The sequence below is a fragment of the Coptis chinensis genome, chromosome 6 (assembly GCF_015680905.1).
Source record: "Coptis chinensis isolate HL-2020 chromosome 6, ASM1568090v1, whole genome shotgun sequence".
In the NCBI taxonomy this organism is placed as follows: Eukaryota; Viridiplantae; Streptophyta; class Magnoliopsida; order Ranunculales; family Ranunculaceae; genus Coptis; species Coptis chinensis.
Genome location: NC_141461.1, coordinates 94,175,272 through 94,196,903, shown reverse-complemented (window position 1 = coordinate 94,196,903; position 21,632 = coordinate 94,175,272). Strand labels below are relative to the sequence as shown.

General features: G+C 36.3%; 2 protein-coding genes and 1 pseudogene across 3 annotated transcripts; 1 reads left to right on the top strand and 2 right to left on the bottom strand.

The window, feature by feature from the left end:
- The first annotated feature begins 6,678 nt into the window (after positions 1–6,678).
- LOC147495596 (phosphatidylinositol 4-kinase gamma 3-like) lies at positions 6,679–11,257 on the top strand. The gene is given in 3 exon segments (XM_086564206.1): positions 6,679–6,830; positions 6,925–8,347; positions 10,528–11,257. Coding segments are annotated over 2 exon segments (1,635 nt in total). The 5' UTR covers positions 6,679–6,830; positions 6,925–7,087; the 3' UTR covers positions 10,903–11,257.
- Positions 11,258–14,217: 2,960 nt separating this feature from the next.
- LOC147495595 (putative pectinesterase/pectinesterase inhibitor 61) lies at positions 14,218–15,147 on the bottom strand. Its single transcript, XM_086564205.1, has one exon. It carries the CDS (start codon positions 15,145–15,147, stop codon positions 14,482–14,484), a length of 666 nt encoding a protein of 221 aa, XP_086420331.1. The 3' UTR covers positions 14,218–14,481.
- Positions 14,218–17,930, bottom strand: LOC147495594 (putative pectinesterase/pectinesterase inhibitor 34 pseudogene; annotated as a pseudogene). The gene is made up of 3 exons (XR_015197609.1): positions 16,927–17,930; positions 16,696–16,834; positions 14,218–15,179 (listed from the first exon to the last, which is right to left on the bottom strand). The product of XR_015197609.1 is annotated as a putative pectinesterase/pectinesterase inhibitor 34 pseudogene (transcript).
- Between the last annotated feature and the right edge of the window lie 3,702 nt (positions 17,931–21,632).

The following is a 21,632-nucleotide window of genomic DNA, read 5'->3' as shown; positions in this document are numbered from 1 at the left end:
TACTTTCCATCGCTATCAAGTTCTGGTGTGATGGTAGGGTATGCAAAGTTCGGTGATCGGATAGCGCCTTTGAAGTGCCATGAGTCTGTACTCGAAGATTATAAAGATTCGGAAGTCAAGAGTAACACCATCCTAAATGTCGATGGGAAAAAGTAGCAATTACAGAATTCCATTGGTAGACTCTATGGAGCAGCGTTTAGGTGGCCCCCCGACCATCGACAGACTCCTCGAAGTACAGATCGGCAACAAGGAAGAAGAAACCACTTTTATTTCTGCGGAAATTTCCAAGAAAGAACAGGATAATCTCATTGAGCTTTTGAAGAAAAAATTGCACGTTGTTTGCATGGATGGTCGAACAAATGCCCGGATTGATCCTTCACTTGCATGTCACAGTTGGATATTGACAAAACACAAAAGCCGGTCGTCGGAAGCCTGCTTAATGGCTCCCGATCGAAAGCTCAAAGTGAAAGAAGAAATCGACAAACTTCTAAGTGTTAATTTTATTAGGCACGTACTATATCCGAAATGGATATCAAATGTAGTAGCGAAGTACCTAAGAAAAATGGGAAACTTAGAATGCGTGGTCGATTTTATCGATGTCAATAAAAATGTCCCTGCTTCACTCAGATCCCTTGCCTCGTATTTCTGAAATGGTTGATGCCACTTCAGGGTTTAAACGAATTTCTTTTATGGATGCCTCAATGGGAATTTATCAAATTACATTAGCCGAAGATGAACAAGAACTTACAACTTTCATAACATACCAAGGCTTATTTTGCTATAAGGTAATGCCTTTCGGTCTTAAAAATGCACCGACAACATATCAGAAATTCATTAATACATCATTTTCAGACTTCTTAGACAAGTTTATGGAAGCTTATATTAACGATATGGTCATCAAGTCGCATGAAGAGTCATCACACCTTCATCACTTGCAAAAATATTTTGATCGGCTGATGCATATTCGAATGCGTCTAAATCCATCAAAATGCGCATTTGGATTAGCATCGGGAAAATTTCTTGGATATTTTATGACCAAACGAGGCATTGAAGCTAACCCTGATCATATCCGTGCAATTATTGAAATGTCATCGCCAAAAACCAAGAAGCAAATCCAGCAACTTACGGGTATGATAGCCATTTTGGGTAGATTTATCTCAAAATATTCAGATCGGCTCCACCCCGGCCTTTTTTCCAAGCCATTAAGGGATCCCCAAAATGGACAGATGAGTGTGACGTAGCTTTTCAGAAAATGAAAGAATACCTAGTACAGCCGCTAATTCTTCCTAGTCCGACCACCGGACAAACAATTGGCATCTATTTGGCAAAGATCGAAATAGTCATGAGTGCCGTCTTATTCATTGATGATGAAAATGAACAACCAATTTTCTTCATAAGTAAGACCCCACTTACAGCTCGAAACAAGGTATTCACAGATTGAGAAAATAGCTCTCTCACTTGTCCATAGTGCACGAAGATTGAAGCCTTATTTTCAAGGACGTATCATCAATGTCTACACTGAATACCCCTTGAGAAAAGTTCTTCGAAATGCTGATTAAACTCCTTTAAATCATGTTCAATCATAGAAAAAGTTAAACTTTAAAAAGAGAGCTTAATAACCCTTTCTTCCATCAAAATCATCCCTAGTTCATTAGGAATTCCCTTGGCGAACTTCTTTATTACGACAATACGACAACTATTAAGAGAGTTTTTTTGTAAATTATTTAAAAATGAAATAGTTTAATTATTAGAATAATTGAGGGGCGTGTTTCTAAATTGTAAAACATTAGATTAGAAATATCCTATTTGATTGTTGAAGGATGGTTCCTGAAAACCCGGCTATCATATAGTGTAGAGATTACGTCTATCCTTTTTTTTTAATAGAATATTCTTTATTGGTTACAACCTTGTAGGAAGAGCTAAAAAAACAGTACAATCACAGTGGTGGAGGAGAGTATAGTCTTGGTGGTGAGAAACTTAACAAGGCGAAAGAACCTTTTTATTTATTTTTTTCGGTAATACCAAGTGAGAACTCGAGTAACTACAATAATGTCATACTTATTATTTTTATATGCTTTTCGTTTTGATTTATGTTTTCTTATTGTGGAGTTATTATTATATATTTTCTTATAGGTGAACGGTGTGAGTTTTTATTTAATCCCATAACGGTAAGAACTTAGGCAGAAATTTAATGTTTTGTGATACAAACTGCTGGGGTTTTAACAACCTTGCTTTGATACCACTTGTTGGGATTTTCACGATACCAATCGATCCCCTCAAAATAGCTTCACAAATAGACACTTAACAATTACACTCAAACATCCAAACTTGTTTCACTACCACCAATCCCATCACAAAACCAACCTAAGCTATAGAAACAACAACCACAACTTAAGCTATGGACACAACAACCTCAATCAAGCAATAACAAGTAACAAACAAACACATCACAAAGATATATGTGGTTCGGCCAATTTGTGCCTACTTCCACCAAGAAAAAATCCTTTGATAAGTATGAGGAAGGAAGATTACAATCACTCTACCAAGATTACAATCTACCACCCACTCTGTATCCTGTCATGAGGTACTAACACAACACTCACCACAATCTGACACAATTTCCAATAGACGCCCTTGGTTCTTCACAATTTTGTTATTTGACTCGCAAGTTAGGTATTCTTGACATTCACACGCCAACTTGAAGGGGAGTATTGAGAATCCTCTAGAATACTTCCAGCTATGCTACTCTCAAGATATTGCATCTCATATATGAAAGAATCTTAAGATTGTATAAGGATAATATTTATGAATATTTGTTTCTATTTTTGTAGGATTGGATATGGCTACACTCTTGTATATAAAGAGATTGTTGCATGTGAATTATTGCTTAATGGAAAAGTTATTTTTGCTTTCTTCTTCATTCAAAATTTATTACTAACCATATTCACATTCCTTCGTAAGAATTTATATGCATCATATCATAATACACAACCAATCATATCTAATAACTCACTCATACATAAAGCCAATATTTTACTTAAAAACCACTCGTCTACTTATGAGAACGAGAAAATATCACAACCAGGGAGTACATTCATCCCTCGTGAGTATCAACTCACACAAACCACGTATATATTTCCTTGAAAGAAATCAGGTACATCATAGTACATAAATACTTATATGCAATAACTCACTCATACGTAAAATCAATATTTTACTTAGCTTATTAGTTATCTCATTGACTCATTTATTAATAGACACTGTGCAACCTTTAGTTCCTACTCCACGATTTGCACTTCACTTATTTGCCAAATCACACATACCCGAGTGCCTTACTCACACCGAGTACCACTACAAGACAGTACATATGTCCCAAGCGGGGATATCGCCTCTAGGAAACATATTTCCATCTTGTAAACTCGTAACTTGTGAGTCACATTCATCTTTGGGCTTTCCATACACATAAACACAACTTCTTTGGGCATAAAATCTCAAGTCATTCATGGCACATTCAATGAATACATTGGGTCATTTCCGCCACATTCAAGAAATACCTATCATAACACTAACATGTCATTCATGGCACATTCAATGAAAACCTTGGGTCATTCCCGCCACATTCAAAGAATACCCATCATAACACTAACAAATCATTCATGACACATTCAATGAATACCTTGGGTCATTCCTACCACATTCAAATAATACCCAAACCTACATTCATGTACACTCAAGGAATACAGCCAACCTGCAAGCCTTAGTTCCTCTCTAAGGCAGCTTTTCACATGACATCATTAGTCATAAACTTTTCATTTCTTTTCTTTTCATTAGAGAGACGTGGAGAGATCTAAAGATGTGGACAACACATTAAATTTTTACAACACTTTTTAACACTCAAAAGAGTTCTTATTTATTATAATACTTTCATTATAAAATAAACATTGTCTCAAGCAATAGAATCATTACTAAAGATTTCAAAAACAATAAATAATCAACTCACCTAATTATCAATTATATAAATTATAGATATCAAAAGTTTCAATCATAAACAACACATTAGTTAAACTAAAAGACACGCAATGCATTCCACGTAAAACAAAACAATATTAATTCTACTATTAGGTCTACAAGATCAAATGAGAAGAAACTAAAATCTTTACCTACCAATATACGCTCTATACATACAATATTCATCAAACAATTATGCATGCAACCCTTATTCCAATACATGTAATATAACTCTTTAGACAAATAAAAAAATTACTCATCCAATCAATATACATCTATTTGAAATAATAATACGATACAAATTGCATGATCATTACATTTTTCATGTACAACTAAAGCCTATGCTAATAAATTATGTATATTATTCTATGCATGAGAAATTGGTTAGGACATGCAGTTTGACCTTTGTCCATTCTAAAAATTCTAGATAATTCATATAATCAAAGTGTTGAGTCAATTATACCATTCTGAAAATTAGAGAGAAAATCCATTTCAATACAAAAATTCCTAAACACTAATTCGTTTAGTATGTACCCTAAACTATGTGATGGAACAGACCCAACAACGTAAATTCTGCTATTCAATTTTCTGACACACTTTCTTGTAAAATTCACATCAAATAAAATATAAACTGGAATCAGTCAAGGCCAATTGGAAATGAAAGATGACTCAGAGAACGTAACTAAAATTGTTTAGTTCTATCAATAAACTAGTTACATCATCTAACTAGTCGAATTCAAGTCACAAGTCAGTACTTGTGCAGAATTCTGCAAACATATCATCTTTCCAAACGACAATTAAAATTTCAAACCAAATAGCAAACGTTCATAATTAAAGATGAAAATTTTAGAAAATGATAATGAATTATTTATGAAGCAAACAAGATAAAAATCACAAAAAAACAATTTATATATCTTTTTTGATAAAAATATGTCTACTTACCTGAAATTGAATTTGTAAATGAATATCAATGCTTCATTTTCTCTAATCTTTATTTTTTTTTCTTCTTCTCTTTATTTCGATAAAAAAATATCACCAAGTTTCTTTTGTTAATGGAGGTTAGGATTTTGTTTTTGAATAAAAAAATAATTTTTACAGAGAAAATTCGCATGTATTGTTTATTCAATGTTTTAAGTCTGTTTAAGTTAACCTATGAGCCTCAAATGGGTCTAAAAACACCCAAGATCCTAACAATGTTTTCAATGGGTACATTTTAACAAGATCCTCACAATATATATATGAATGGGTACATTTTAACAATGTTTTCAAGCCCAAAATGATTCTAAAATATTCGCAAAAATTCTAACAAACAGATTCAAATAAAAACAACTTTGAAAAATCAACAATATCCAAACAAATTCTAAAACAAGCTAGACTTCATAATATAATCAACGTTGCATGGACGCAGACGCGGACGCAGACACGGTGACTCGATATCTCAAAAAAGTAGAACGCGGACGCAGTTTAGACGTAGAAATTAAATAATATTAATATATATATTTTAATAACAAAACAGTATAAACTAATACCTTCAACTTCTTCACTTTCAGACTCTTCTACAACTTCTTTCACTCTATCACTACATTCTAGAGACACCCTTCACAAATCTTCACATAAAGACTACAAGTCACTAACATTAGCTAGACTCGAACGTGACTCAGCTAGAGTAAACTCTTTAAACTTAAAGCTCGATCTAGCAATAAAGGGTATAAAGAAATCAGATCTGAAACCAAGTGAAGGGGTATCTCAATATGTCAAGTTAAAAGAAGGGGAAGATCTACAAGGTTCAATTATATCAGGAACAAGTCAAGGTAGTGGTGAGTATTTCTCCAAAGTTGGTATAGGTAGTCCACCAAAGTCACAATACTTAGTTATTGATACAGGTAGTGATGTTACTTGGGTGCAATGTCAACCATGTACTGATTGTTACCAACAGACTGATACTATATTCAAACCATCTTCACCGTATACATCAGTGGGTATGCATCAGTGGCTGTGTCCTGAACTTGGTTGACCCGCGTCCAACATGCGTCCTGACCTGCATCCATTGCAGTTGACTGTGTCTTGACCATATTGACAGATTTGGACGGACACGCGTTCTCGTTCCGTTCGGCCCGCAGAACACAATCCCTTAATAGGTACGTCCGTGCATTAGAGAATATAATAATTATTTTCAATTCAAATAATATAATTTATATTGTTTAAAAATTGGGAATGTTATAGTTTGTCCCATTCAAACCTTCTTCTCCTTTATCTTAAAGTAGCCAAAAGCATTAAAATGATCCTGGCATCAAGAATCTGGCATATATAGCAAAAACCCCAAATTCAATCGACCCCAATATTCCATCAACCCTTCACCAATCACAATATCACATAGACCCTCTTGAGTCAGACATGCATATAGCCTGCGTGTATTCCAATTAAAATGTCCACCGCGCCAAAGTTATTTGCTAAACACGTGGCAAACACTAATTCGCCCAATAAAATACAATAGTATTGTCCCAATTATGTATCCAAATTTTTGGCGCAAAGATCGCAAGTTTTGAAGACCAAAAACCGACAGAAAAACTAATTCAAAAGTAGCAAATAAATTTAGCTAAATAAAAGTACTAAAAATCAAATATAGATTTATAGTCTATAAATAAACACCATCAGTTTTTTCTTCTATATCCTTAAAAAACAACTCAAACGGTCCTTTCTGTTGTTCCATCCTTAAAACCATCTCTTGCTCGTTTCTTCGCCTTTGGTTCTTTTCGCAGGTAAGCAATAACACAATCCAAAAAGAACCCACTCATTTTTTTTCTCTAAATAATAATTTAGAGGTTTGTTTCTTTAAACACTTGTTTTGAATGCTCTCATAATGTATTTTCTTTTCTTTTTTTTTAGATAATGTTTGTTTATGTATTTGTTGTTCAGATGAATATATTGCTATAAGGCGCAAAAGGGGCTAGGGATATAAAATGTCTATTGGGAGGTAGCACTTGTTCCTCTTCGGGATGAATTCGCCATCTCTCAAGGTTGTTTCCACAATCTGCCTGATACATCCATCCTCATTTTCCTATCGGTTTCTGGTTCAGTTATGCCAATGCGTGTATTGGAATCTGATTCGATATCTTCAGTGAAACTGAAGATACAGAACTGTAAAGGGTTTGGTGTGAAGAAGCAGAAGCTGGTGTATGATGGGAGGGAGTTGGCACGAAATGATTCTCTTGTCCGGGATTATGGAGTCACCGATGGGAATGTTCTACACTTGGTTCTTCGGATTTCTGATCTTCAAGCTATTACTGTTAGGACCGTGTCTGGCAAGGAATATGAATTCCATGTTGAAAGGTGTAAGAACGTAGGCTATGTCAAGAAACAGATTGCAAAGGAGGAGGAAGATCCTGATGTGAAGGATCAAGACGTGATCTGTAACGGGAGAGGGCTTGAAGACCAATGGCTCATTGATGATATTTGTAGAACTAATAATGCTGTCATTCACTTTCTGGTTCAGAAATCTGCAAAAGTTAGATGTAGGCCAGTTGAGAAGGATTTTGAACTTATAATTACTGCATTGGGTTTGAGCTACGGTGAGGAGCAAGTTGTTGATGATGGAAATGGTTGTAGGACAAGAAATGATGATGATGTTAAGGCTTTTCCTAGGAAGTCACCAGATAGAAGTTTCTGGTTAGAACCTGTCATTGTAAATAGCAAGATAGAATTATCTTCAGAAATCATGGAAATTATTAACTCTACTTGTGACGGGTTGGAAAAAGACCACCCGCCTATCAGGTCTTCTGAAGGTTCCGGAGGGGTTTATTTAATGAAACACTCATCTGGTTGCAAGTTTGTTTCTGTGTTCAAGCCAATTGACGAGGAGCCCATGGCTGTGAATAACCCTTGTGGACTTCCCTTGTCGTCAGATGGGGAAGGTTTGAAGAGAGGAACAATAGTGGGAGAAGGTGCATTCAGGGAAGTCGCAGCATTCATTCTGGATCACCCAAGGAATAGACGTCAATCATTCACAGATGTGGCAATGGGATTTTCAGGGGTTCCACCTACAACAATGGTCAGGTGTTTACATGGAGCTTTTAACCACCCTGAAGGATATGAGGTTTCAGCCAAGAATATCAAGGTTGGATCCTTGCAGATGTTTATGAAGAATAATGGGAGTTGTGAGGACATGGGACCTCAGGCTTTCCCAGTTGAGGAGGTGCATAAGATATCAGTGTTGGATATAAGGTTGGCAAATACTGATAGGCATGCTGGAAATATTTTGATAAACAAGGAGCAGGATGCTAGTCATGCCATCTTGATTCCGATTGATCATGGATATTGCTTTAGTGGTTCCTGAAAGAAAGTAAGTTTCACTACCCTTGCTTTTTGTTCTTATTTTTTGTTATTATTGTTTTTAATATTTTTTTAGTTATTCAAAATTTCAAATACTATGCTATTTTTTTTTGGTAGGTAATATGCTATATTAGTTAGTGGTTCTTCCTAATACTATGTCATTCACAATGTATGCTTACCAAGCCGGGCCAGAGTGTGCCTGTGTCTGTGTTTGTTTGGGGGTTTTTTTTTTTTCCAGCAAAGTCTCAAATGGGGGTTGGGGGTAATGAGCCTTACCCCCTACAAACAGACAAAATATATCCTAGATGCTAAATGCATGGGAAAAAACTGAACGCTCACTAAAACTCAATTTGTCAAAGAAAGAAGACTTCCTAGCATCTCTACGAAGCTGTCTAACGGCATCAAAACCCTGAGAAAGCCAGGCGGATTTAGCTAATACATCAGCAACACCATCACTGTCACTACACGTATGCAGAACCACCACGCCCAAAGAAGAAACTAACTCAGGGATTTGGTTCCAAAAATAGCTTGTAAGTCGCATGGTAGTTGGTTGTTCCATAAGACCATCCCAGTAACAACTGAGATTTAGTTCAATCATAATAGGCTTGCAATGAAGTTTAAGGCCTTGTAGAACTGCTAGCATTTTGAGCTCAAAAATAAAAAAATGAAAAAAACGATTTGTATGTTTTATGATGCTAGAACGAAGTTTGATTTGTTAAAAAGTAATTATTTCGTACAAAACCATCCCTATTCGGGTCAATAATCCGAAGAAGCGCTTGAAAGCAGCGATTGGAGCTCTTGCCAAATGTTACTCCATTTGTTGGGTTAAGTTTGAGAAGTTTTCTATTCTTCTAATTAAAAGCTTAGATAAAACCGTAGGCTGCTTCTTGATTCAGAGACGGATACATCACCAAATAGAAATTGATCACTTGTGGAAGTTGATCTAACACATAAGACACTCATAATCATTATACCATCTTGTTATTACGATAAGAGTTTAATGTCTTGTGGTTCAGGTACTGATAGATTATCATTTATCAATTAGTGATATTTTGAATTTGTCTCTTATGCGAGTATAACTGTAAGAAAGGACTTAATAGGACTCCTCGCATAGAGGAGAACGATGAGAAAGAAAACGAGTCCTTACGTCATCGTTTGTTTTTATATAAAAAATAAATAATAATATAATAATAATAAAAAACATCTTTTCTGATTTAAATTTCCTGTATGCCTTCTTCTAAAGCTCTCTCTCTCCGAGAGTCTGAACAAGACAATGCCACTTGTCCAATATGGGTTGGCCATTGAGGCAAGGTGCAAAAAATTTGTCCAAGTGCTTATATGTAAAACTAGTACTCACATTAAAAACAAATAGGGAAAATGACTTTGTGATCCGAACTTTATGTTCTGTGGTCTGACAAAGCCTATCAGCTGAAAAGGCATACAGGTATACCACTGTACCAGTAAGCATGATCCTGGTAATTATTAGTTAAGTCCTTATGAGTGGATATGTCATGATTGTACCAAAATTTTCCTTTGACAATGGGATCCATCTGATGTGTGAATTTCGGCATTGGATATGTTCGTATTTGTGTCTTGCCCAATGATTTTATCATTCTCTGCTATTGTAGTTCTTGAGTGCAAATGTGCAATTGCAGTTCTGGTTTCTGTTTTTCAAAATGCACTTCATGATTTTCTTATATCTGTAAATGTAGTAATTAGTATGTTGTATCGCCGTTTTCAGTGACACACACAAATTCCTCTAGCAGCAGATTATTTAGGAAATGTTTTAGGGATGGACCCAGTTGTACAAAATCTCTGTAAAACCTTGTTGTGGTGTGCTGATCTTTGTGGTGAATGAGTTGACTATAAGCTTAGTGGTCAGCATGTTAGTTTGGTTAATCTGCTCTTAGCATGTTACTTACTAGGATGAAGTAATAATTTATGAATTATACCATCTTGGAACTAGGATATTTGCATCTTAGAGTGGATAATGGACAAATGAACTCTGCTTATTCGACCTACAAGTCCATGTCATCTTTGCTTGAAGTAAATTACGTAGGATGGAAAACAGTTTCTTTTGTTTCCCTATTGATTGTTTTACTCTTACGCAATTTGACTAGCATCAATTAAAAAACTCGAGATCTTTTTGACTTACTAATATAAGTTTTTCTTTTTCTTTTCATTCTGAAGTTTGAAGATTGCACATTTGACTGGCTATATTGGCCCCAAGCCCGCCAACCTTACGATTCTGACACAATTGACTACATAAGATCACTTGATGCTGAAGAAGATATCGCCCTTTTAAAGTTCTATGGTTGGGATCTACCACTGCAGTGTGCTCGTACCCTCCGCATCTCCACTATGCTTCTGAAGAAGGGTGCAGCGAGAGGGCTCACTCCTTTTACTATTGGAAGCATCATGTGCAGAGAAACCCTGAAAAAAGAATCTATTATTGAGGAAATTGTCTGTGAAGCAGAGGATTCAGTCCTCCCAGGAGCAAGTGAAACTGCTTTCCTTGAATCTATCTCACAGATCATGGATCGTCGCCTCAATGAGTTCACCTGATAAGGGAGATGGACTGTGCAGGTACAAATGTGTACAGGTATATATGCACCTGTTGTCGTACCCGTGTAATTACATATAAGTTGTCCATATATGGATATAGGGATGGTTGTTATGTGGATTGGCTGCTGGCCTCGGACCCCGCCACCCACTGTTCCTTCTTTTTTTTTCTGTTCATAACATTTGAGTCTGTTGAAACGCCTACTAGGTGAGACTTTGTTGTTCCTTTTTTACAGGAGGACTTTAGTATTTGCTTCCAGCTTTTGTTTACTTGAACACAAGTTGAACAGAATCCAAGGAAGCTTTCACTGTTTGATCTTATTGATTTAAACAACAATAATATAAGTCTATTATCTAACTTGTAGACTGCAGGAATGTGAATGGCTGGCTACAGGATGCATTAGTTGTTACTCGTTACTTTCTGCTCGTTTTTGTTGGACTTTGATTGCTAAATCTTCATAATTTTAGTTTTTACTCTGGACTAGGTAAAAATTTACTTGAGGTCATATATGGAAATTTTGTTACTTGTTGATTAATCCATGACGCCAGCACAAGGGACTAGAGCACTATATCCACAGCCATGCTATTTGTTGGTAAACTATCCTATCCTATCCTTGATGCTTACAACCATTGCCTGTTATGTTGGTATGGGAAGCACAAGTGCTTTGGGGGAAGTTAGTGTCAAATAGTCAGACGCCCCCCCCAACACACACACTTCCCCAGAATACTTCGGATTGGCAGAAAAGTATTGCCAATGGTAATAGAATTTGGATTGAGGTAAGTGTGGATTTCACCTGCAACGATAAGGAGAATGATACATTTTTGACAATGCATGTTTTGTTTAGTCGGTAGTTCCTGGGTAACTTTGTGAGGAAGACATGGTAATGGAGAATTGGAGATGGTCATGACTTCAGAGCTTAAGAGCATGTCCCGTACACATGCTATGTGCATTTTCCCACCTGTTAGGCAAATATCGCTACGCTCAATATGGCTGCTAAATATAATTATATAACACATGCGTTTCACTTTGAACTTGTTTGTTAGGATTGAATCAACGTGCCTTGTAAAGCCACTTATATTTGACCCTAATGCTGCATTGCCGCATTGGACTTACAAGTTACTAAAAGCAGCATGTTGCCAGTGGACAAGGGACCTGCCACAACTGGTAGTCTGGTACAACTGGAGCATTCTTTGTGTGAGGACCAGTAGAATCGAGTCATCACCATCACGCCTTGAGCACTCGATCTCTTTTGATATACTGTCGAAATCAACTGCTAGTCATATATTTAAAAGGCCCATTAGATATGTGCAAGTGCAACTCATCCTCGATCTTGAGTTTTTGACCTAAAATTGTGTGCGACTTTGAAGGCCTAATTAAGTGCCCAAGCCAGCAAGCCTCATTGTATTTGGCTCCACAGCAAAGTACATGTATTTCTGAATTTCGTCATCTTGAATTTTTAACAACTTACGAGGACAGCTCCATATATATTTAATTTTAACAACTTAATATATATTGGGCTCCACAGCATTTTTTTTTTCATTAGCGAAAAAAAAAAGACAGCTCCATATATATTTTTAAAAAACTGCAGTTTAAATATGGCTACTCAATTGCACAATTTGATTTTCTTACCCAAATAAATTGTTTACATCATATTTCTTTTTTTAAGCTATTGCTCGTGAGCGGTCACTTTGAGTTTGCCCGCCCCAGAGGAAGTTCCTGGCTCCTCCAGTTTACATAAAAAACGATTTATAAATCCTTCTAATAGGACCACCGGTTTATAAAACGATTACATACAAAAAAAAGTTCGACTAGCACCGCCGCCTAGGCCGTTTTGTGTTTTTAAGAACACTGGTACCAGGGGTGCATCATCAAGGCTTTTTGTGTCTTTTGGTTTCTTCTAATAAGAATGACAAAGTCCATAAAGATGCAGGTCCGTGCATTTCTTTTCTGTTCATTTTATATATTTTTAGCTAACACACAAACGTTGAGTACGTGCGAAAACAAAAATCAACCTGGGAGCGCGAGTCGACTTAAACAACTTCAACTTTATTTACTTTCTAGGTCGTTCCTCATCAACGTTAGGAAAAGTGTTTCGACTGGTCTATAATATTGAAGAAAATAAACTTTCACATTGGAAAATGGAAGTATAGTAAGCAAAAGATGGTGGGCTTAAAGTACCTACTTATTGTCTTTAACAAACTAATTGACCTTTGTTAATGTATCAATGTAGTTTGTATAATTACTTCATCAATCATCACTTACATCAAAAATGGAAACAGCTAAAGCGAGAAAGAAAAAGAGCGAAAGATAATTGTTCTAAAGTTTTCATTATAAAATCGAATAAAGTAGAGTTATCTGTTGTTCCAGTGTTCCCCATAACAGAAAGGGTTTTGTAAGGTCCACCAATTTTGCCATATATCATGGCTTGAAAAGTTGAAGTTGACCATGAGATTGTTGTATAGAAATTTAGTATCAAATATATATCAAGAAAATCTTAATTAGAAAGTAACTTGCGAAATAAACTACCATTGTAGAGTTGTTAGCCAGGCCAATGCTCAAGGGGTGTGCAACATACTCTACGTTTGTTGACTGTGTGCAACATACTCTCTGTCGAGTGTTGTCCTTCATTTTGATCCACACTTATTCAGTTAATCCTCGCCCCTCCTAGCTAGTTAGGGTCGTTAATGGTTTTGATAAATAATCTGATAACCGACCCGAATCAAACCAATAATAACCGGTTTGAATTTTGATAATTTGATTTGTCTTCCATTGATTCAAAACCGAACCAAACCAAACCAATAAAATATTAGTTTGGTTTCGGTTTGTTTTCCATCGAACCGATATAAATTCAAATCAATAAAATGACATTTTAATAATATTTATGATAATTTATTAATCGATTTAATTGATTTTATAGGTTTCAATTCGAGTCAGTTCGGTTTCGGTTTGTAATTTATCTTATCAGTTTCAGATGAAATATAATATTATCGGTTCAGTTTCGATTTCGGTTTAGGGCTCCAATTTTCTTATGAGTTCAGATTTAGATTTTTTAAAACCGGACCCAAACTGAACCATTCACAGCCCAACTCCTGAGTCCTGACAGTGTAGGAACGGCATTTGGCTTCTTTTGGTTTTGTCCTTACCGAATTTGATCATGTGTGGTTGATCAATTTAATATTCGTAAATTCGATGCCACCGACAACCCACATGAGTGAAATCTTATTCGATCAACAGCATAAAGCGTGTTCACGTGTTGTGTTGGTAGAGAAACTACTACAACCACATGTCAGGATTGCAAATCAGGATTGAAATCACAATTTCTTCTTCTAAATAATTGAAGTCTTTTTAAGTCATATTGATTGAAAAATAAACTACCAGTAATCTATACACTTATACTGTCTGCCAAAGGGAATAGACTTTTCAGTCATTAGAAGTAAGAAAGGACGTTGGTGGGAATTCATTATTCCACTAACCCAAATCATCAATGAAAATATATTTATTTTGTTACAGGAAAAAAATAATGATTAAATAAGCTCCCCAACTTTTATCAGCTGAAGTTATCTTCTATATTAGGATGCAACTTAAAGTGATAGTCCTGACACAAATGCGACCCCTGTCGAGGGTAGCCACGATGATCCGTATATGAATTGTGCCACCGTGAACTTACTTGCTTCCACCGTTGATGTGATAACTCGGTAGCCAGGCCATTTTACTCGCTGGCCAACTGCACCACCGGGACCATAATTCATGTACTCCCCATAGTACAATTTGTCAAGTGCAGAAGTTGAATTCCACTCTAACCAACCCTGGGGTTGGATATGGTCACCCATGTAAGATATCATGTAGACCACCCTGGAATACATTTTCCATGGACGACCAAGATAAGTTGCAAAAGAATTTTTCGACGCCTCAAGATCCGATGTTGCAACTATACGACAATTATGGATAGAGATGCCTGTGTTTTGATTAGGATCCTTACGGCTTTGCGCTGTGATTGTATTCTTTTGTTGGGCCATAGGTTTTCGGGCGTAAATGCTACAGTTTTGGAACACAACAGCAGCATTTCCAAATATGAAATCAACAGTACCATATATGTCACATTCACGGTAGAATTGACGCTGTGAATGTACATATAGTGTGTCTTGATATCCGATCACGTTACATCGGTATACGACTGCATGATCGGCCCCAACACGCAAAGCAACTGCTTGATGCTTTGAAGGGCCTGCCCAGTTCTCGAATGTCATATCCCGCGCAATGAATCCAGCCCCACTCGCAGCTGCAGGTTTAAAAACAGGAGTGACATAAGGCTTGTTAGTAAATATACTAGAGAAGACCGCATGAGCATATGCAATGCATCAAAGTGCATATTCATAAGATCGATCAATTGCTCCTAAGAATCCTGAAATCGACCTGATACCACAGGCGAACAGTGTCATATATATTTTTTAATTATCTAGATTGAATTGGTTGCTAACTTGCTAAGCATCTGCATCCGTGACTAATTGCAACTCAGGTCAAGTACACATCTGACAAATAATTAAGTTTATTGAAATTATTCGATTACTTTAGGTGTGCGTGGGTACCCAATTATCTGAAACTGAACCGGAATTGGAACTGTTTATAGCGGTTTTGAATTCTAAAATGTTAGATCCATTACAAGTGGGTCTTTAATAACCGAACCGATAAACCGGAACCGTTAAAATTGAATAGTAAAAATCTCATGGTATCTGAACCGAAACCGAAATCAATTATTATTATTTTGATATATAAAATTTAGTATTATATTACACTAAATAAATGCAAATCAAAACATTATAATATATAAATTTTGTTTGTTAGGTGTAAAAATTTACTAAATATATATAGCATAACCGTTAATGTGTATTATTAAATGCAAGTTTTATAATATTACATTAAACACGTGTATTATAAATGTTAATAATAATGTCAACGTCGATACGTATTTTATAAATGAGCTAATACACTATATATATTAACTAATATGCGTGTATGTATACATATAGGATGATAAATACGTGTAATGCTAACTAACAATATAATTGTGATATGATACATGTATTTATTCTATATATAACGCATGTATGTATGTATAGTATAATGTATACGTGTTTATAAAATATATGTATACGTATCAATTCATTAGATATATTTAAAAAATTTATAAAATTTTGAAAAACTATTGAATTTAAAACTATTACTTCTTTTGAGAGACAAAAATATTATTGAAAAATATTATTATTGCACTAAAAACCAATTTTAATATCGATTACATAAATAAACAAAATTTTAACAATAATAATGTATAACCCGAGAAAGAATTAAAACCCAAACCAGAACCACTTAATTATTATGTATGGATCCAGATTTTCTAAATATAAGAAAAAAACTGAAATACCCTAACCTAATAAAAACCGTTAAAAATATAACCGAAAGGGACCGTGAACACCCTATCCCGTAGTATTTATAAGTACAACTGTTAATAATAGTAATAAATGGTACCTAAAAATGATACTAGTACTAGTAAAAAGTAGATAAAGGTGGGGTAATGCAATGAATTCAGCTACAAAGCTTTCAAGAAAATAATGGTTTAATGAGCATACAATGATTGATAGTATGATGCAAATCAAAAAAGTTCACAGAAAAAAAAACAAAAGTGTTGTCGGTGGGAGTCTTTTAGAACTAGGTACATATCTATGTGACAAAGAAAGTGAAAGAGAATATGGGGAGCACTTTCTACTTTCTAGTAAGGGCATCGTGAAGAGGGAAATTACCGAAAGATGCTGTGTGAAATGTAGTAAGGCCATCGAAGACGTTTTTTGCCACCAGAAATAATCGTTTTGCCCATTCCATCCCCAATAAACATTAAGTTGGTATTTTTTCTTTCCCACCTTTATCATTTTCTCTTCATACCTGAAATAAATAATAAAATTCTCTAAACATTTTTTCCCTTCCTAAAAGTTAAAACTACATTTCAATCAATTAGAAAAAATTTATGAACTTACCTTCCTGCCTTTACATATATTACAGTTCGCCTACTACTTTTTGAGGGGCAGCTTTAATAGCTTCAGTGATGGTTTTATAAGTGCCATTTCCGTCTTTGGACACAATAATATCGGCTTGCATTGCCGATATTGGCATTTGCAATAATCTCCTATCTTTCCTCCCAACCCACGGCGGAAACGGCGGAATGGTCGTGTATGTGGGAATAGGATCATATTCCAACAATTTTCGCCGATTTTGGATTGGGATGCCAGAAAAATCCTCATCATCACTTGAAGCTGAATATATCGCCAAACAGTTACTAACCAATTCCGTTAAATCTCTCAAATGTAACACCATCTGATTTTTCACAACACCATTCACATCTTCAAATCCCTCCGTACACGTGTCCTGGTTCGTTAAAGCTGCACTCAACCAAGTCAGTACATCACCAGTGGACCCTGCTTTAGAATCCGGCCCGACTGAATTTAACGAACTTGAGAGATGATCAACTGAATCTTCTAACAATTCTAGACAATCTTCATATGCTGACCGTACACGTGTATCCATCTCCAAATTAGAAATCTCTGATGCACCGTACAACGCATGACCAACGCGTTGTAGTGTCATGTTTACCGAAATATGAACAAGATCTCGCTGGTCTGCCGTGAGTGAGCCTGGGAAATCGAGTAATGAGTTGACACATAGTTCTGGGTACCGAGTTTTGCTGCATGTTTTCGATATGGCCTGAGTGGGCTTAGCGCGAACCAAAGATTCAGAGGGTCCTGAACCGTTGGTTCGGTAATGCACTAAAAGTATAGCTGAAATAGCGCAACTCACGAGGAGAAACAAAGAAATGATTGATACGATAATGAGCTTACGCTTTTTACTCGATTGACTTGAGTTTTGGTCGGGAATGAGCTCCGCGACTGAGGATATAGACTCGGAAGGCTTGTGCCTTCCCATTTTTCAAGAAAAAAAGAGAGAGAAGAGATAAAGAATTGAAAGACGAGTAGGAAAGCTCTTATAATGAGTGAAAGAAAGCGATTAATATGAGTTGGTGTGAAGTCCATTTCCAAAAGAGCATTAGCTGTCCTCTATTACCTAGAGCACTGATAAGTGAGGAAGAGACAATTACTTCAACCCCCATCTTCTCTCTTGTCTAATGAAGGATGAGACAATTTACCCCCACGACCCACCCCATTCTTTTGATAAATGACAAATTGACAATGAACAACTTATTGTTTAAAGAGTTGTATTGTCCAGTTTTTTTTTTAAAACGCATCTTTTAGGCATAGGACAGTTATGGGCAGCTCGCCAATTGAAAGAGCAGACAAGAAATCCACGTACAGTTTTACTTTTCAGAGGATATGGGGTGAATTTAATATGAGACATGTATCGAAGGCATATTATAATCTATAGAATTTTGTTCCATTTGATTTGTTTAGGAACTTGTAGAATATACTCTATGTAATGACTTACGATAATAGAATTTGTAACTAGAAAATCTTATGCCCACTTCATGGAAAACACAAGCATTCACCACCAATTGCTTTATGTATGTATGGATTAAATTGTGATTTTTGGCAAGAATGCTCTCTAAGTCATTTCAATGTCTTCCCCGGCTAAAATTTACTTCATTTAAATATTTGATTTTATCCTTCAAAATTAACCTGTTCTGGCAATGATTTAAAACTTAGTTCTAATTTAGGATGAAGAAAGGGAATGGTTGTGGTAGATGAAAGTGGTTTGTTCTTAGAATAAGAAGATCATCGTTATCTAAGAATCGTAAGTGAGACTAGAATCGAGTGTGTTGGAATTAATAGCAACGTGAGTTATGAGAATGGTTTTATAAGTATTGAGGGTGTATACATTTGGTAGGACACGATGCGGTGGTCCGGATGGATGTCGCGGTTAAGATGAACACGCGCGTAATAGCTCTGAGGTATTAGGTTGTTTGAGCTAGCATAGGGCATAATGATGGTAAGAACACTATAATGATGGTAAATGGTTGTAATGATTTGGGTATTATTCACACGGTGGAGGCCTAATGCTAATGCTAGCAATGATAAAAGTAGTAGGTGATGATGTCACGAGATGGAGTCGAGTGACAAGTCATTGATGTTGATATGATATTGACAAGTGAAAGATGAAAGTGCTCGCTCTTGGAGTCGAGTCGGTGGTCGAAAGTTGTGGATGCATGCGTATGCACAACACGTGCTTGATAGAATGTCCCTTTACATAGTTCTCTCGTTAGATACGCCATTGAAAAGCGCGCTTGACGAAAATCTAGAAACCGGGTTACGGGGGACGGTTCACGCGGAGTAGTGGTAAACGATCGAACAATAACCGATGTGGTTATGATTGCTTTTGGTTTGAAGAGACGGTTGTGGAGCCAAGGTGCAGGTACGTGGCCACGGTCATTTACCGGTTGGGTCCTACATGCACAATAGATGGAGTGGATAATGAAGTTGAAAGAATAAAGAGTGTAGCCCCGATGTATGTCGATTGTAATGCAAAGATTCGAATTGGTGAATAAAGTTAGGTGATTAACCGGGCATATATAAAATGCATTGTAAAGATTGTGAGGTAGCCTTTGGACTTGGCCGGAAAAGATATAAGTAGATATATTGTTGACGGTCCGGAGAAGTTGTTGTTAGACTTATTGTATAGATTAAGTGTCGATGAATATAGATAAAATGTAGTATGTATCATTTGGTCGTGGAGGGTTTAGCCGTCCAATTATAATAAGTACACTTTACCGATGGGGTGGTTGAGTTGGACCGAGAAAAATACTCATAGAGAAAATATGAAGAGCCGGTATGATGGGATGTGTTGTGGTCATTGTATGAACCGGTGAGAAAGTCTTTGAATTTGTCCAAGTAGATAAAACATATATATAATGATGTAATGGGAGCTCTGAGGAGTCGCTTGTGAGACTCATTGTATGATAGCAGCTAATAGTAAAAATGGCTATATGTTGTTGGTTAGAACCATTAATCCATTCGTGATTGCCATTAATGAAAGAGCTTGAGTTACTCGTAGACACATTTAGAAAAATATATGACATTGAGTGTCAAACCCATATGACAATTTAAAGGATTTCGTCAAATCCTTGTGATATTTTGTGAAGGGATTGTCAAACCCATTAGACATTTTATGAAGGATTGTCAAACCCGTTGGACATTTTATGAAGGGATCGTCGAACCACTTTGCGTCATCGATAGAGAAGGTGTGGAGTCGGCTTTTAGGCTAGCATGTAAGGATCTTGGGTGTGCCCGGTGAACTAAATTTCTGCAAGACAATATGGTGAATTAGTCTTGTATTGATAATGTATGAAAAATACGTACGAGTAAATTAAACATAAAACTTATTCAGTCGGGCAGTATTCCAAAGTTCTAAGAAAGAGCTCATCTGTAGAATGTTGGAGCAGTATGATCCTTTTCCTATGACTTTATGGATGATATAAGGTCCTTCCCATTTGGGTGATAGTTTGGACTCGTCAAGTGTACGTTTGAGAACGATATCACCAACTTGAAAGAGTCACTGGTGGACCTTCTGATTGTATGACTTGCGTAGGATTTGTTGGTAGCGAGCCAAATGGATGGTGGTTTGATCGAGTCGTTCTTGAGGAAAAACAATGTTAGCGGTAAAACATCGTTGTTGAGTCTAGATTCGACTTTTACTCGATCGAGTGGTCATGACAATGATTTTTAGATGGAATAGCGACTTGATCATGCCGGCATATAGAGAAGGTGATCACGTGATTGCTCGATCGCGGTAGTGCGTAGAGGCCGGCCATAAGACGTTTGTAAGCTGATTTGGCCATTATTGCTTTCTAGTTTCTTTTGGAGAACTTCGAGAATGGAATTGTTGGATGCTTCCGAATGTTTGTTTGCTTTAATGGGTAACGGGGTCACGGAGAATGCATGATGTATCTTCCATTTCTTGAAGAATCCGATATGGTGTGGGCATTGGGCCGAGTGTCATTGCCTCGATATGACAATAATGTAGTAGACTAAAGTGGGTGATGATATTGTCTCAAATCGATTTTTGAACGTTCACATTCGTGGACATTGACTAGAGGGATGGCTAAAATCAATTTAGTGAAGTAATTGGTTACCACGAGGATCTAAAACAATAGCCCTTGCCTTAGGTCAGCTTGTATAATAGTGGACCGACTATATCGAGTCCTCACATGTGAAATGGTCCGGGGCTAGATATAGTGTGTAGCGGCTTATTTGGTAGGTGAATGTCACAAGAGAATTTTTTTGGAATTTGACGACATATATTAAGGTTCAATTCTTCATATAAGGCCAAAAAATAGCCTTGTTGGATAGCTTTAATAAGCTAGGGATCGACCAATTTGTGTGGTTTATACATTCACCAGTAAATTCCGCTAATATGAGTTGAGATTGAAATGGACTAAAGGCAATAGAGGTGCAAAGCTACCAACAGATTTGTGATGGGTGATTATTGATGAGAGTATGTATTAGTCATAGCTAGTAATTTGTTGTTTAATTCGGCGAATTATTCATGTATTATAAGGATTCCGTATAAAACAGACAAGACATCGAATATTTGAAAGATCTTGGTTTAATACGCCTGAATTTCTTGGCTGAGCTTTATTATTGCGAATTATAATATCCGAATTATTGAAATTAAAAAAAAAGCAGACTTTTATTGTAAAAAGTTGGGCCCGGAAATGGAAACTCTTGTACTTTAATAC

Coding starts and splice junctions, on each gene's coding strand:
- LOC147495595 (XM_086564205.1), bottom strand. CDS start 15,147: ATGACATTCGAGAACTGGGCAGGCCCTTCAAAGCATCAAGCAGTTGCT.